Consider the following 17,298-nt stretch of genomic DNA (forward strand, 5'->3'; position numbering starts at 1 on the left):
ATGATGGGAGTACAGCTGTGGGTGTGGCAGCCAATATTATCTGAAGGGGTCTAGGCTGGGGGAGGCTGAGCCAGGCTCTGCCCACTCCATGGCACTGGGAGTGCACTCTGTACACAGTCTGGGGCACTGCGTGCTAACATCCATATTTCCCATTGTCCGGTCCTGGCATCAAACACCACAAGCCTGAGCACAAAACAAGCCGCAATCCTTGCCTGTCTCTCCAGCGAAATCTTGTCGCATTCCAAGTCTTGCCTCGCAGCCCTTTCCTGAAGTAGCTCGCTCCGCATTTGCTCAATCTGTAGGTGATAAGCAAAAAAGAAAAGAAAAAAGGCTGAAACCTCCAAATGGTAGCAGCCTAACAACACGTCTTAACACTCTCCTCTACAGCTCCAGGCAATGCCGTAGAATTGCGGGCACTAAAAAGAGACCTGCAGGTGGGTCAGACCCAAGCGGGCCTATCCAGTCCAGCTTCCCACAGTGGTGAACTAGGGGCTTCCTGAAAGCCCACCAGCAAGGCACAAGGGCAACAGCATGTCCCCAGGTGTGATACAGTGGTACCTCAGGATACAGATGCTTCAGGTTACAGACTCCACTAACCCAGAAATAGTACCTCGGGTTAAGAACTTCGCTTCAGGATGAGAACAGAAATTGCACGATGGCAGCGGGAGGCCCCATTAGCTAAAGTGGTGCTTCAGGTTAAGAACAGTTTCAGGTTAAGAATGGACCTCCAGAACAAATTAAGTTCTTAACCCGAGGTACCACTGTACTCAGCAGCTGGCCTTGCCTCTGATCCTGAAAGTAGTACACAACCATCATGGCTAGTAGTCGCCCACTTGTAGCTCAGTGTAGCCCAGCACACACTTTGCAAGAGGTCCCAGGTTAATCTCCAGAAGCACCTCCAGTTAAAAAAGGCTCAGGTAGCAGGTAATGAGCATGGGACTTTTCTCTGCATGTGCCACCACTAGAGAGAGCCCCCCGCCAGTCAAAGTGGACAAACAAATAGTCTGGCTGCTTCTGAAGGAAGGGAGCTATTTCTGACCCAAGGGGAGCAGTGGGGAGGGCAAAGACCAATGGTGGGTTTGGGTGAAGACCAAGGGGGCTGGCAAAGGAGGAGCTTAGCCACAGAAGGGGGGGGGGGTCAAGAAGGGGCATGAAGTGGGGGAAGTAGAGCTTGGGGAAGCAAAGTCATTTTCTGAGGGTAAAAAACAAAGACCGAGAGAGAGGTGGAATGAGATACTAGCCAAAGATACCAGTGCCATTTTATAGGAAAATGAGGTCAAAGAGGATCCTAGTGGAAGGTTCAGTTTGGCATCATATCCAAGACACAGGGTCTGAGAAGACCCTTGCAGGAGCTCTGGACTATGTCCAGGTTTTAAGGATATCAAACTGCTTTTGGGGCAGTTCCCTACAAAGTGTCCATCCCAATGTGCACCAGATTCCAAATGACAGCATATGCACTCCAGTTGCACACACATACACAGCCCAAGAACCATGAACTTCTGAAACCAATGTTGTTGTCTGGACATTGGAAGATCTTGTTATGGAGTGCCCACCATCCATACTTTCATCTTTTTGCAAGGCCCTTTTATTGGGGTCATGCAGAAAACTCTGCTATAATTGCTTCAGGAGGCCCAGACAAAATGAAAGAAAATTCTGAAGGGGAGGGGGGAATTAATGAGCAACTAATTAAAGATGCAGCTTTTAAATGATGTTTGTCAGTGGGCTTGGATGTAGCTGGTCACAGTGAGGTTCCAGACACTGAGCTATTGTGTCCTCTGTGTGCTCAGAGGCTGTGAAAAATGTGGGCGGCCATCCCTGGGTCTCACATTAGGGATGGATGTAGGACAGCAAGGGGCACTGAGGTGATGGATGCTGCTGCTGCTGCTGTGGTGGTTGAAGGATGCTTCTGTGTAGAAGGGTCAACACAGAATTGTCTATTGGTGGACATTTCCCCAAGGGCTTCCTGTAGTGCCAATCTCACTGTGCCCAATGCTGGAGGGTCCGAAGCAGGGGTCTCCTCAGGGTTTGCTGGGCTTCTCTGAATTGCAACCTTTGGCGCGGCTCTCAAGGGGTGTTAACTGAGCTGTGGGCCACGGGAGGGTCTTGTTCTTCCTTGGTGGAGACAGTGCTTTTCTTGGGGGGGGGGTATGCAGGGGTATGGATACCCCTAAACATTTTGTGAATCTAACGGGAGAAGAAACTAAAAATGTTTAAAAAAATAGTTTCTTCTCTAACACTGTGAATCGCCAGTTCCATTGCTACCCCCGATGGCAGCCTCATTTCCTGTCACGGTGTTTCCCGAGTCTCACACGGAAGCGAGCGTTTAATGTGTGAAGTAGGCGTTGGAATCTAGCACGGTGATTGGTCAGTTTTGTTGTTACCACCTCCAACAGTGGCTTCATTTCCTTTCCTGGTGTTTCCCGAGTCTCAGACGGAAGTGAGCGTTACTGAGAGCTGTCAGCTGTGTAATATGAGGTCATGCATATTCTTTGTACTTTTGTCCATTTACTGTATTTATTTTCCCCAATTTGCACTATTAAATGGTGACTTTCTTGAGTCAAAATGAGAGTACCCCTAAACATTTTTTAAGGAAAAAAGATGGGTGGAGAAGATCAAATTTGGTGAAGGATCTAGGCAGGGGTCAGCAAACTTTTTCAGCAGGGGGGCCGGTCCACTGTCCCTCCACCTTGTGGAGGGCCGGACTATATTTTGGGGGGGAAATATGAATGGATTCCTATGCCCCACAAATAACCCAGAGATGCATTCTAAATAAAAGGACACATTCTACTCATGTAAAAACACGCTGATTCCCGGGCCGTCTGCAGGCCGGATTTAGAAGGTGATTGGGCCGGATCTGGCCCCTGGGCCTTAGTTTGACTACCCATGATCTAGGGGCAGGTTCCTGATAGCCCCAGACTGGCACATCTTGGCCACTAGGACAAAAGAAACATGGGCCTACTGTGCCCTTCTGCATTTTTGATCTTCTCCTCCCCAATGCATCAAAGATGTTCAAATTCTGTGACAAGCACAAGCCTGAACTGCACCGTTTCAGGTAGCAGCTGCTCCAGCTGGAAGGGAGGCCCATTGAAGAGCAAGCACGTCCGGTCCAAGGGGCCTTTATTAGAGAGCTTGGTGCTTTGGGTCTGTTTCTGGACAAAGCGCAGCTGCGGAGTTCGTTGTCAAGGAGAAAAGTAATTTGATTTCTAATAATAGCCTAAAGACGGCTGCAGCCGCTGTCTTCCGTCTCCCACTGGACACACACATGTCTCACTAGTCCTCAAGAGGGGAAAGCCAGGAGAAAATAAAGCCTCAGCCCTCCCTGTTTCCTGGGCCGCCTGACTCAGCAGAAACACTCAGCTGCTCAATAAAGGGAGATAATGGAAGCACGGATGCCTCTCTGGCCAAAAAAAAGCCAGCACTTCCCACATTTTCATCTGCCTGCTCCACGCACCTGCGTCAAGTGAGGAGCAGGTGTGCAGCATCCACTGGGACTGCTTTGCCAAAAGAAGTGAATGACAGCCCTGCCAATGTAACTTCATCCTTTGCTCATTTACTGCGCCATTGCTATGGAAACAGGCCCCTCAAGAGAAGCTGCTCCGGAGTCAATTAATTCATGTTCAGTCGGCTTTATTTCTTTGGTCGTCCGTCCCCCGGCCCCAGTTGTTAGTTGCTGCAGGACAGGAATGCATCTAGGCAGTAGAGGAAGAAGGGCTGCTCTTGAATGCTGGCCACTGGCACAGTGGCACTGCCAAAGAAGGCTCTCTCATATCCACAGCTGGACTCGGGTTCAAGTCACCCCTGCAGGCTTTGCAAATAATAATACAGGATTTTGTTCCTGCTGATAGTGTCATCCTCAGCATTGATTCTGGGTGGCATCCCTTTAATCAAGGTTTAGGGACTGACTAAACAAAATGACACAGAGACACAACTGGTTCTCTCATCTCCTTACATTTTTGCAAAAGCAAGCCGCATGTTCCCTTCTCCTCCTTACACCCCAGCAACACAGTGGGCATAATCCAGGGAACACAATCCAGGGCCCTGGAGTCCCACAATCGCATTTCAATTATTTCTTTCCTCTCAAAGCCACCTGAAGGATGGGGCTATGAAGAAGCTGCAACTCTCACCTGCTGAGCTGGAAGAGCTGCCATTAACTTCAGAGCAGAAATGTGCAGCTTCTCAATCATGACGAACAGCAGTTTAAGGAGTTAAATGCCCCATAAAACTTAGGCAATATTTTCTATTTAATGCCGATCACTCTACAGATTAGTCTCCATTAACTTCATATTAAGAGAGCTTGCCAGCAATGGGGGAGGGGAGTTTCCTGGGTCACCCAAAGGTTTGCCAACTTTTCAGTCAGCCCCTGCTGCTGTCACTTCAGCAGCAATTAGCAAGTGGTAACAACATTTAGCTTCATCCATGCCATGGAAATGACACCTGCACATTGCCACAGCCCAAACCTTTGTTAAAGGCACAGGGGCAGACCAGGCTGGGTCAGTTGGCACCCTTAATCAACGATGTTGACCAAAACAAACCCATTATTAGTCCTGGCTTTATTGTGAATGTTTAGCAGACCCTGAAATAGTCTCCTGGGAATCCATCCTTTGGCCATCCTAGTGTTGTCTCAGAACAAGGAAAACTTTGTAGCTCGTATAAAATTAGGGGCTCCAGAGCCTTTGGGACGAACACCTATTTTGCCCTGACCCAACACCCCGCCTCCCAACTTACATAATATGCTGCTGGTCAGAAAGTTGGTGGTTTGCGTTTCCTTTAAAACTTCTCTTTAAAAACTACAGCTACATCCCTTGAAGGCAACCTCCACTCCATGATCCCAGGCACAGAACGGGCTGCAGCATCCCCACTGAACACTGGCATGGTCTGTGGGTCCAATAAGGGCCCCCTTGCCCTACCCCCCACAAAATGCTGCATAAATACAAACAACTTTTACGCAGGAGAGAGGAAGGAAGAAGAGAAGGCTTGTACATGCCCAATTCAAACCAACAAGAAACGGAGGGATTCATTGCCAGCTGATGCTGCTGACAGAATGCTGGACTCGCATTCCTGGCACGGCCCCCAAACTCACCCTGGGCCAGTCCTACTCTCCCAGTGCCACCTGCCACACAGAGAAGCTGCAAGGATGACACAGGGCAATCGTCTTGTATGCTGTCGGGAGGAGAATGTGAATGGAATCCCTAGAAGCACAGCTGAGTAGTGGCTGGTGGGCTGGGCCCAATTAGAGAACTCCAGAGGATTGTCAGGAATCTTAATGTGCTCCCTCCAGCCAGAGCTGCCCAGTGGAGAATTCCCCCTGCTCAGGTACCTGCTCTCTGCACCTGCTGATCCTTTCAGACAAGATGTCTGAATTGTTCCGCTCCTCTTCAAGCTCGAGTTCCAGCTGGGACATCTTGTACTAAAAGAGATGACACAACATTGGCTCAGTGGCTGAGAGTGGGAAGAAGGAGTAGCAGTGGGTGACCAAGGCAAACTCTGGAAGATAAGAATTCAGGACTAGAAAGTGGGTGAGGACCAGTGTTTTTTACCAGGAAAATGGTGCTGGTACTCACCGTACCACTCAAAGGCACGCCAGCTTTGCTCCCGAAAGAGGCAAAGTCCTATATGCGCCCCTACAGCAGCTGCAGCACCTCCACTGGCAACACAGCCACATAAGGAGACAGGTGTTGAGGCGGGAAGAGGAGAGGGAAACTGCACCTGTGCAGTGGGACGAGGCACCAGAAGCGCCTTCCCTGCATGGCTTCTTTCCCTCATCCCTGTCCTTTCCATTCTCAAAGCTCATTGGCTGCTGGCGCTTCCCGCCTTTGCAAATCATGCCCCCAATGGCTTGCAGAGTTGCCAGTCACTGCTCCCCACCCGCCCACCCAGAAACCAGCTGTCAGTCACCTTCCATATAACAGTCTCTCTCATTGGTCAAATCAGAGTGGGCAGAGGAGCCAGTGGACTCAGGGAACAGCCAGGGTGGAGGTTAAATTCTGGAGATGGGATTGGCTGAATAACCTGCCATGACAACAGCAATGGCAACTATGATGTTTGTCACGGCAATGCTAAGAAACTAGAGGAAGTGGGAAGCAGGGAAACAGGATCTTGGAAACACTTCCAAGGTGCAGAGGATTGAACAGCCCCCAGTCATTGCTCTCCTGCTTTAAGCTGCTGGAAAACAGTGCTGGTGCTGCATACTGGCATGGAGCAACAGGGGGAAAAGCACTGGTGAGGACTGCGCTCCCAATTGTTTATCTCAGGAATGGGGAACCTGTGGGTCACCAAAGGTTTCTTGGGCTCCAACTCTCATCAGCCCCAACAAGCATGGTCTATGGCCAAGGATGCTGGCAATTATAATCCAACATTAACTAAAGGGTCACAGGCTTCCATCTCTGGCTTACGTTGATCATCATTCAATATCTCTCAAGCTTAAAGGAATCAGCAACTGGATGTGAAATCCAAAAAAAATTCTCTGGGGCAGTTCTTTAGGGCAACCAGAGTTTCATTCCCCTCAGCCATGATGGCAGCATCACATGAAGAACCCCAGAGAACCAGAGCTCCACATCTGACACAGCCCACAAGGTGGGCAGCTTTTCCCAGACCAAGGGCAGTCTTCAGAGTTCCCCTTCCTGGAAAAGGGGTCGGTGATGCCTTGAGGGGCTTCTACATACTCCAGCAGAGCCGTGAGTGCCAAAACATAGCTTAGCTGCTGTTTTATGATTCTACTACCATTTTACAGTTCCTTTTTGTTTTATATTGTCATCTTTTTGTAATACTGCCTTGGAAACAGTCTTTGAAAGGAGGTGTGGGAGTGTGGCAGGTGGTGGGCTGGGCTGAATGTACCAGCAACCTCAATGGGCACTTGGAGGGGCAACATTTGATGGAGTGTGAATGGAGCAGGGTGAGATTTGAAACATGCGCTCCCGGAGCCCTTGCAACTCTGTCTGTGTGTAGGGTGTGTTTCTGTGGGTGCTCTGTCTCCCAGTGCCAGGGATGGCCTGCTCCAGTTCCAATAGCCAGCTGATCACATCTGGGCAACATGTCTTTCCCTCTCCAGAGAGAAGGAAGGGAGGAAGGAAACATGTAAGCAAAGGCCAGGCAGCTAAATAGTCTTGTGTGAGACAAGCGAGAGAGCCAATCAAACCGAACCTCACTGGCCTCTGGTGATGCTTATGGAAAGGAGCTGGAGCTGGAGCTGGAGTCAGTCCCCTTCCCCATGTTCATCTTCCTGCTGGTGCCTGAAAAGGTGACTCAGCTCTCTCCCACCCTCCACCCCACTCATCTCATCTACCTCCATGATCTTGTCCTGTCTTGCTCTATCTTCTTTCAAGTGATTTTTGGCCTCCAGTTCATATTCCAGGGCTTTCAAAGTCTGTTCCAGAAGCTGTGTTTTGGTAATAGCCTCATCTTGAGCTCTCTGGTGATCTCGTAATTCTTTTTCCATAAAATGCATCTGAAAGAAGAAGAAGAAATTGTGGGCTAAAGAGCCCCCTGGGTAGGAGGCAATCACTAGTCTGGTCTGTTGCGGACAGAGAAACTTATAGGGCAAAGTAAATCCACCTTGCATTTTCCAAGTACAGATTCATGGGCCCACCTGCTATTACAAGCCTGACTTCCCTCCAAGCCTGATTCAAAGGTGAGAAGGGGCAGTGGATCCCCATAAGGCTAACTGCCCACCCCTTGAACAAATCACCTTGCCCTGTGCAGGAATCCTGGCCTAGTGTAGCAAGCAATCCCATTTGGGAGGTGTCTTGTGAAAATTCACCTGTCCAGCCAACACTGAAAGCAGCTTAACCATTTTGGGGTACCCACTCCAGTTTGAGAAGAAGAAAGTGGTTGTTGAAAAGGAACTGGTTACAGAAAGAAATACCAAATAAGGCAGCTCTATTTTCTCAATATCAGGAATCTGTGGCCACATTTGTGTGGGCATTGCCCAGATCAGCAAGTAAAAAAACTCACCCCAGCCTCCTGGGACAACCTTCCCCAAACCGGTTTCTACCAGATGTTCTTGACTACAACTCCCATCACCCTCATCCGGTACAGCTGTATGATGCTAGGACTGATGGGAGTTGTAGTCATAGAATCATAGAGTTGGAAGGGACATCTAGTCCAGCATCCATGGCAGATGGTCATCCAACTCTGCTTAAAAACCTCCAACGCATCTCAAGGGGACTGGGTTGAGGAAGGTTGTCTAAAGGAAACGGGAACATGGGAGCAAGAGAGGCAAGGCAAATGAAGATCCAGCCGTTTGTGCAAAGCAACAAGATATCTGGAAGTTGTGGCTCATTAGGCAAGCCAAAAGAGAAGCACAGCTTGGTACAAATTGCCTTTGGTGGTGTGTTCTGTGCTCATGGACTTTCTTGGGTGACTTTGTGAGCACCTCATGTGGAAAAAGATTATTTTAGTACAATACCACTTCCAGATTCAGAATCTTAGATTTCTGTAAGATCCTGTTCACAGATACAGCTCTAGATATAGTGTGCAGATTAACAATCTCCATGTAATGTTTCCACGTTGAATCACTCACACAGAGACTTTTTTAAAAGTCCAGGCTCTTTCATGAGCAAAGTCTGTTAAGTCAGAACTTGCACTTCTTAACTGTTTGTATCAGTGATCATGCATGATTTCCTTCCAGCCACAAGATGGCAGCATGTCAATGGCTTTTTTGGGGGAGATAGGTGTGGGATGGGATAAAAAACATTCTAACGAAACCATCTCCTAGTTTAGCAAGCCTTAGATAATAACTCAGTAACCCTGGACAGCAAGCCAAACCCTCCCTTCTTCCTGGAGCTTGTTTACATGATCTGTGACCCTTTAAACTCATTATAGGATTTACAGTCAGTTACTGAATCATGCTGGAATACAGGTTTCTTGTTGGACCACTTTGCACAGGGAGGTTCCTGTGTAAATCATAACACAGAAAATGGCCCATTTTCAAAGATGAACAGGCCACATTCTTTTATATCCTCCACTGATAAGTTCTCACATTTTTGTAAAACACTGAAGCTTGTCCAATGTGTCTGTTCTTACCTCTCTCTTGACCATGGGAGACCAGAACAGGACACTTGCTGGCAAGGACTTGGATGGAGCTAACTCAGGTGAGATTGGGATTTCTCTCTCTCTCTCACTGCCCCCCCCCCAGCAAAAGTCCACATTGTCCCAGAGAATCAGGATGATTCTTCCAGGCTGAGGAGCCATTACCTCCTCTTGCATCTTGAGGGACGCCAGGTGGGCCTTTTCCAGCTCCAGGTTTTTGTCTTTCAGCTGCCTGTGTGTCTCGGAAAGCTCCCGGCGATTCTTCTCCTTGTATTCATCAAGCTGGTTTTGCAGCTCCAGCGTCGATGTTCGTGAAACCTCAATGATTTCTGCCATCTAGCAAAAAAGGAAAGGAAGCATTAGCAAGAAACAGGAAGCAATCAAAAGATGCCCAAAGCAGACTCCCATCATCACTCCAACTACGAAATGGCATATCCAAAAGCTTTAGGCCAGGGGTCAGCAAACTTACCGCGCCCCGGGCTGGTGTCTCCAGCGCTGATCACACAGCAGGCTGGAGGGCGGGGGAGCGCGTGCCCATACGTGTGCTCACATGCTATTTCCAGTGCACTTCCGGGTAGGAGGAGCACCAGAAATAGCTTGTGTGCATGTGCATGAGCCTCCTCCAACCCGGATGTGCACGGGAAATAACATGCGTGGGCACAAGCTATTTCCAGTGCTCCTCCGACCCAGAAGTGGGCAGCTGCGCAGTGCAGCGCTGGTAAGAGCGGGCGGCGGGGGGCACTGTGGGCCAGATAAACGAGTCCCTCAGGCCTTATCCGGCCCGCAGGCCTTAGTTTGGGGACCCCTGCTTTAGGCTGAACACAGAAGCCCAAAGAGCAAATCACAGACTGATGGTTTCTCAGCTTGTGTTGCTCACAAATTATGATCTAAAGTGAGAGGTGGGTGGGGAACTTCTCTGGTTCTCCAGATGCTTCTGGAGCCCCAACATCCACCAGCATGGCCAATGGTCAAGGATGATGGGAGTTGCAGTCCAAAAACACCAGGCTCCCCACCTCTGCTATAAAGTCTTTGAATAGTGTTTGTAGAGGCACAGTGGCTACTTAAACCGTGGGGTCTTGGCCTGGCTCTCAGCACTGCTGGGTGAGCATGCAAGTGGCAGTTCCAGGAGTGCTGGTTGGCAATGAAGAGGGCGAGTGAGTGATCCAGGAAAAGGCCTGAGACAATGGTCTCATCTGGCTTCATGAAATGGCTAATATAATAATAGTTCATTTTGCATTTTTAAAGATAACTCTTACGGTTACACTGAACACTACCTTCAGCATACAAGCAGAAAAGTGGTTCTAAACATTTAAAAAACGAACCCGTAAGTAATTATATCAAGAAAAGGAGCAGCAAAGAAGGGCTGTGGGTTGGAATGAAAAACTGGGGGGAGGAGAGAGAAGGGGCAGTCAATCTAATTCATGTTTAATCTATGCTGCCCTTTTAAGAGCTGGCATAGGTGTGTTTCTTTGGCTGTGCTTGCTGAAGCCAGCCCTGAGGCCGCTGGGTTAAAAAAAAAACCAGCAACAAATGTGTTGTTCTTAAGTTTTGCTGGAAATAAATCACCAGGTTTGCTGACATTTCAGGCCTCAGATGAAGTGCTGTCCGTTTCCTGCAGTTTTGCGCTTGGGATAGATGCCTGGGTTCCTGCCCCAGCTACAACTCCTGCTCTAAAAGCGCCTATTGATCTTCCCTGGGTCCCAAACATTAAGTGCAAAGTTCACATTTCACTTTCATTTGTACCTCTTTCTCTCTTTCTCTCTAACCCTTTTGTACAATTTGGTCTTTTATTTTCTCTCCCCCTGCCCTTGATATTCAATCTCCAGCCAGCTCATACCTCCTTGTGTAACTTCTCAATAGTCTTGTCCAGTTGCCACCTCTCATTCTCTAATTCACTCTTCATCCTCTTTAACTGATCCTTCTGGTTAGCTTCATCTTTCAGCCGGTCAGTTAACTGTTGCAGCTCCTGGTTCAGGCGGCTGACGTCCTTCTGCAGCCATGAAAAAAAGCCCCCGCGTGAGATGCTCTCTTGCAGTTTTTTTTGATCCCATGCACTTAACATTCTTCCAAGAAATGAGAGCAAATGGGGGCGGCGGGGGGGGGGAATCCCTGCTGTAACAAGAAACTTTACAAAAATCAAAAATCAGAGAAGCGGTCCTTTGATTTAAGTTCTCTGGTGCAGGGACCTGGGCTTTTAATGTTGCTCCATGGGCACAATCAGTATTTTAAAGGTTAAATACAGAGGTTATATTGTAAGTAAAGTACCGCCAAGCACAAATCACGCCCAGAAGCACACCTAGCATTTGACTGTGCTGAGCACCAGGGAAGTGCAAATTCAGTGCGCAAAACGGACAATGGTGGATCAAGGGCATTTATGTAAATGTGGGTTCATGTGCTGCACACCCCCAAAAAACCTCACCCTGCTCAATTTGTACAGTTCATATTCTGAATCTAATTGTTTAGGTTCCCTCCCCCACCGCCCCAGTGTTCACACCAAGCATGGGGCAAATGAGACTCCTCAGCAGCACAAGTAAAGCTAGGAGGGGTCACTCTTATGTCTTTAAAGGTAAAGGGACCCCTGACCATTAGGTCCAGTCGTGGACGACTCTGGGGTTGCGGCGCTCATCTCGCTTTACTGGCTGAGGGAGCCGATGTTTGTCCGCAGACAGTTTTTCCAGGTCATGTGGCCAGCATGACTAAGCCGCTTCTGGCAAACCAGAGCAGCACAAGGAAACACCGTTTACCTTCCTGCTGGAGTGGTACCTATTTATTTACTTGCACTTTGACGTGCTTTCGAACTGCTAGGTTGGCAGGAGCAGGGACTGAGCAACAGGAGCTCACCCCGTCACGGGGATTCAAACCACCAACCTTCTGATCGGCAAGCCCAAGAGGCTCAGTGGTTTAGAACCCAGCGCCACCTGCGTCCTTCACCCTAGTATAAAAGGGAGTTCTTATAGCTGAAAAGTTTCACACCAGGATTTAAATAGGAGAAGAGGGTGCAAAGAGTAGCATGATCTTTTAATCCTGAAGAAAAAGAGCCTAGCAGGCAATGTAGCACTTAACCAGAATACAATATGATGTTAAAAGCTACCACTGTGTTTTTCTCTGTGTGTTTTTAAACTACATTTGCCAGCCCTGCTCCATTCCAAAACACTCCTGCAGCCCCATGAATCCATCTTTCACAGCTCATTTAACTTCACCATTTGTTTACAAATCCTTGAAAAACAACCAACACCAACTCAGATCTGACAGAGATGGAGGCTGCATGGCAAAAGCATTAAGTGCTGGAGAATAAAAACCGCATGTCCTGCCTGTAGCCCAGACTACCAGTGAGATAAAGTTGGAGCAGTGGCAGCAACAGATCCAGCCCGTTTCAAAGTCCCCTGAACCAGCAGGTCTCGGCAGCAGTTCTGTTGTTCTGCTGCTCACCATTCTATGAGAAGCATGCCAGCCTCGTAGGAAGAAAATGACAGCTTAGAATGCTGCAAAGCAAGTCGAAGGGATACGAACTTAGAAAGCAAAATACAATGCTGATGTTCAACAACAGTGGCAGGAAAGCAATCTTGCTGGTGACACCACCAGGGACACCAGTAAAGGCCAGAGGACGTAGAAGCCCAAAGACTCTCCCGGGAGGGCAAAAGGGGAGGGAGCAGGCCTGATGCAAGCCTGAGGGTCAGGTTTTCCTTTACCTGTGCATTCTCCAGCTGGGCTTCCAAAGCGGTTTTGGCCAGTGCCAGTCCCTGCCTTTCCTCTGTCAGACGTGCCAGGGCCTCTTCCAAGTGCTGCTTCTCTTTCTGCCATAAAAGACAAGGTTATCTTTGAAAAAACTGAGGAAGCATTCTCCCCATGGTGTCTCTCCCAAAGATACAACATTTCAAACTTCTGCCCATTTTGAAGCTCCAAAACTTCTGCTCCCGTACAACAAGTCTACATATTCACCTAGTTTGGCTCTCTTTCTTGTGGCACCAATTCTGCTCTTTTTTTTACCCAGCTCCTCAAACCAAGGGAAGGCAGCCCTGTTTAAGGAAGCTTTTAATGTTTGACACACTATTGTATTTTTTATGCTTTTTTTTATTAAAGATTTTCTTGTTTTACAGAAGTATGTGTAATGTCTCTCATATTTTTTCCATGTAACATTTTTACAAATCAGTTTCAATTGTTGAAACATTAGGGGGGGAGGGGGTTGGGGGGGTTGGGTGGCGATGTTTCTATTATGCTTAATGTATGTGGGGTTTGGTGTCAGCGTTGCTTGTGCAGGTTCTCTGCTGTTCACTTGTGTTCCTTTGGTGGTGAGAGAGGTTGGGGTTGGCCTAGGGTGTGGTTGTTTGTTTGTGATTGGCTGTGGTGATCTTTGTTTTCATGTGTGAGTGAGGTGTGTGTGTGTTTTGGATCAGGTTAGCCATACTGATTTGTATGCTGTTGGTGGATTATTGTCATTGTCTTGTTGGGCTGTGTATGTGATAAAGGGGAGCCATACCAGGGTGAAGGTGTCTTCTTCTGTTTGTCCCCGTGTCAGTTTCAGTTTATTGGTTAATTTTTCTAGTAGGGCTGTTTGTATTTTAATATTTTGTTGGAAGCTGCCCAGAGTGGCTGAGGAAACCCAGCCAGATGGGCGGGGTATAAATAATAAAATAATAATAATAATAATAATAATAATAATAAGAAGAAGAAGAAGAAGAAGAAGAAGAAGAAGTGGGCTTAGGGCCTCACCACCCTCCCTGCATGCCCCACGTGGGCCAAGGGATTGCCCTCTGAACCCTGCTATTGCAGCTGCACGCAGAGCTGCCTGATGCCAAGTCATGCCATTGGTCCACCTAGCTTAGTACTGTTTACACGGGCCAGCAGAGGCTCTCCGGGGTCCCAGGCCCCACCTGGAGATGTCAGCAGAGATCGAGCTGAGGGTCATCTGCATGCAGAGCTACAGCCCTTCCCCATTTATCTCACTCACATCCTTTGAAACCCTCCCTTGACACCCCCTGCCCCAGCAGAAGTCAAGTGGGAGGGTGGGGATTAAAGGCACCACATATTTGGAATATTTTCTATGAGAAGCTTTCCTGGAGTCAGTGGTGATGTCATCTGAGTGATGGGCAGATTTTTTCCATTTGCCCAGGCAGCCCAACATGATGACTAGGTAGTTTTAGAGTTTTTATGCCCTTTCTTGGTTATGGTCCACTACTTTTGTTACTTTGCTCTCTTCATTCTGTTTATTTTTGTAGGCATTTTTATTCTGCCTAATCCATGGTGTCCTTTGGGCAGTTCACAATTTAAAAATCAAATGAATTTATTATTACGGTCACAAACCAATTCCGGCTCACTTACAGTATCAGGAAAAACATAAAACACAACAGGAATACATTGAATTGCCATTGGGTATAACAGAGACAATTCAGATATAGTGGCAGTTAAAAATATATATTAAATCTTGATCACTAAAATATAACCTAAAATTGTCATTTAAAACCTTAATCACTTTGGTAGTACAGCTTGTTCCCTAAGTTTTATGGCAGTCGCACAGAATTTGACCACCCTTAGTGTGATTTCTAGATCCTTGTCCTCTGCCAGGAGTTTTAGACATTGAAGTTCGGACCCATTTGGAGATTTTTGTATAACAGGAGTGATAAATACCGAGCGTATATCCCCGTAGAAACAAAATCAAATAAATATACAATCCACAATACTTTAACAAACCAGGGAGTGATATTCAACTAAGTTTTACTCAGGGCAGACCCACTGAAATTAATGGGCCTAACTTAGTTATGTTCAGTGGGTCTACACTGAGTAAAAGGTGAATCTCACCCACTGTGTGTGTGTGTGAAGGCAATGGAAGCACAAAGTTAATTTTAAAGTGTGTATCTTCAAGGGTGATTTTAGTTATTATGATTGTGTTGGCATGACTACTGTGTTCAACCTGACACTCTTATGCAGAAGGGTGACTTCTGTACAGTATTTACAAAATAAAGCAAATAAAGAAGAAACCATCTTGTTCAGACTTCACCTTCCTCATTCTGCCCAGCCCCTTGTTACAAGGCCCGCAAGCCATACTGGCTGGGGCTGATGGGAGTTGTAGTTTGAAACATCTAGAGGCTCCAGGCTGGCAAAGGTTGCCCTAAACCCTTCCACTTGTGCCTTTGCTACAGCTGAACATTCAAAGCCACAGGTTTCTTTTGGCTTCTAAACATGTTGGCTGTGGCTAAGCAGTGGATTTGGATGATGGGCAGATTTTTTCATTTGCCCAAGCAGCCCAACATGATGACTAGGTAGTTTTAGTGTTTTTGGTGGGGTTTAGATAATAAAAAAATATATCTGTTATAAAACAACTAATAAAAAGGAATAAAAAAAAACAAGCATCAGGTAAGGAGGGATGGGAAGTCAAGAAGAAACTTTGGATGTTAAAAAAATTGTATATGATGATAAATGCTTTGAAACATTTTTGGAGACTTAATAAATAGGCTATAAAAACCCACACATGCTGGCTGTGGGTTGTGCATCAATGCTCACCTCATAGCTCTTTATTACTTCCTCCCTTTTCCCTCCTTCTCCTCTCATCCTCTCCAGCTCCTGCTGGAGTTCTTTGCTTTGCTTCTCCAGCTCTGCAATGGCTCCTTCCAACGCCTGGCTCTGCTCCACCATCTTGGCCACTTGAACTTCTGCTGTCCTCTGCATCTTCTCGGCCGCAGCCTTGGCATTGGACAGGGAGTCCATTTCCTAGGAACACAACACATGACATGGGTCAGAAGACGGCAGCTCTGAGAAGACTCACCACACACAGACACACACATGGTGTATAGCATGTGCCTCCATTGGAAAGTCACACTGGCCTGTATCTGAAGAGATGGTCAACATTGGCATCTTGAACCTCAAAGTATGCGGCTTCATGTCCAGCTACCTTTACTTCACAGGGTTGTAAATGGAGACTGGAGGGGGCAGAATTGCTCTGGATTTAAAGTGTCAGAAGCCAAAGTCCTGTTTGCTGATGAATTTAGATGGTCTGACCAATTTGCTCAAAAAAGAGGCAACTTAAGCATTTGCGAGTGGGGAGGAGAGGATATGCTGGGTCATTACAAAGTAGAAATCAGGAAGCTGTTGGACCCTCTCAGCAGGTTGCTGGCAGAGGCTCCATCTGTTGCCTGATGGACTTTGTTGATGTATTTGCTTAACACATGGGCTTGGAGTTAGCAGATGGCCAAGGAGGGTGTCCTGAGCCTTTAAATGCAATTCCATCTTAACAAACACTTAAAAAACAAAAAGGAACAAACACTGTTATAGAAGATCCTCCACCAGCAGATTTGCATCAGCAGAAACTCAGACTAGGCAGATATGAACCAGGAGAGTCCATGCTTCCCACCTGGGATTCATCATTTGAACCATCTGCCATGGAGGAGGAGGAGACCATCGCATGACATATCTTAGAGAATCAACATCAAAGCAGGAATGCCATGAACAGGGAGAGGCAGTGAAGGAAGTGGCTTTGGGGCTCACACAGTCTGTCTTCTAAATACAGTGGTACCTCGGGTTAAGTGCTTAATTCGTTCCGGAGGTCCGTTCTTAACATGAAACTGTTCTTAACCTGAAGCACCACTTTAGCTAATGGGACCTCCTGCTGCTGCCACCCCGCCGGAGCACGATTTCTGTTCTCATCCTGAAACAAAGTTCTTAACCTGAAGCACTATTTCTGGGTTAGCGGAGTCTGTAACCTGAAGCATATGTAACCCGAGGTACCACTGTATATGGTTTCTCTTTTCAACTCTGGTTTGCTGCAAGTCTACTAGGAAGAATATACCAGAGGGCAACAGCTTTGGGCATCACTGGATCCCACAGTGTGGAAAGGCAGAATTTAACAGGAATGGTTCAATGGACAGCACTAAAACAGCTTCCCTGGCCATTCTCTCTAACCAATGGACACTGGGAATGGAGCTGGGGTTGAAGAACTGGGATTAATTGACAGGTAGGATGGCTCTCCTTCCTTGGTTTTTTAGCAGAGGCTGGATGGCCACCTGTCATGGATGCTTTAGCTGAGATTCCTGCATCGCAGGGGGCTGGACTAGATGACCCTCGGGGTCCCTTCCAACTCTACGATTTTATGATTCTCTCTGGATTCTTGCCAGCCTCTGATGCAAGGGCCTGTCCCACTGGCTTGGCTAGCAGCACTGGCCATTTGACTCCTCCCTTCCCAGAACTGTTCCCATTGGCAGCCTGCCACTCCATCATCTAATACTTTCTAAGAGTTGCTACACAGATTTGCCTCTTTTGCTTTTCTACTCCTCCTTCCTT

At 47.5% G+C, this 17,298-nt stretch overlaps 1 protein-coding gene across 2 annotated transcripts in view; it reads right to left on the reverse strand.

Moving 5' to 3' along the window:
• The window catches only part of CGNL1 (cingulin like 1), a 76,937-nt gene that overhangs the window by 8,512 nt on the left and 51,127 nt on the right, over nt 1-17,298 (reverse strand). For both annotated transcript variants that reach the window (XM_077918998.1, XM_077918997.1), the window contains exons 9-15: nt 15,526-15,732; nt 12,717-12,821; nt 10,865-11,017; nt 9,193-9,363; nt 7,283-7,444; nt 5,318-5,407; nt 213-296 (exon numbers count right to left, since the gene is read on the reverse strand). In XM_077918998.1, coding sequence (XP_077775124.1) covers nt 213-296; nt 5,318-5,407; nt 7,283-7,444; nt 9,193-9,363; nt 10,865-11,017; nt 12,717-12,821; nt 15,526-15,732 — 972 coding nt within the window. The remainder of the gene's footprint in view (nt 1-212; nt 297-5,317; nt 5,408-7,282; nt 7,445-9,192; nt 9,364-10,864; nt 11,018-12,716; nt 12,822-15,525; nt 15,733-17,298) is intronic.

The sequence above is a fragment of the Podarcis muralis genome, chromosome 14 (assembly GCF_964188315.1).
Source record: "Podarcis muralis chromosome 14, rPodMur119.hap1.1, whole genome shotgun sequence".
In the NCBI taxonomy this organism is placed as follows: Eukaryota; Metazoa; Chordata; class Lepidosauria; order Squamata; family Lacertidae; genus Podarcis; species Podarcis muralis.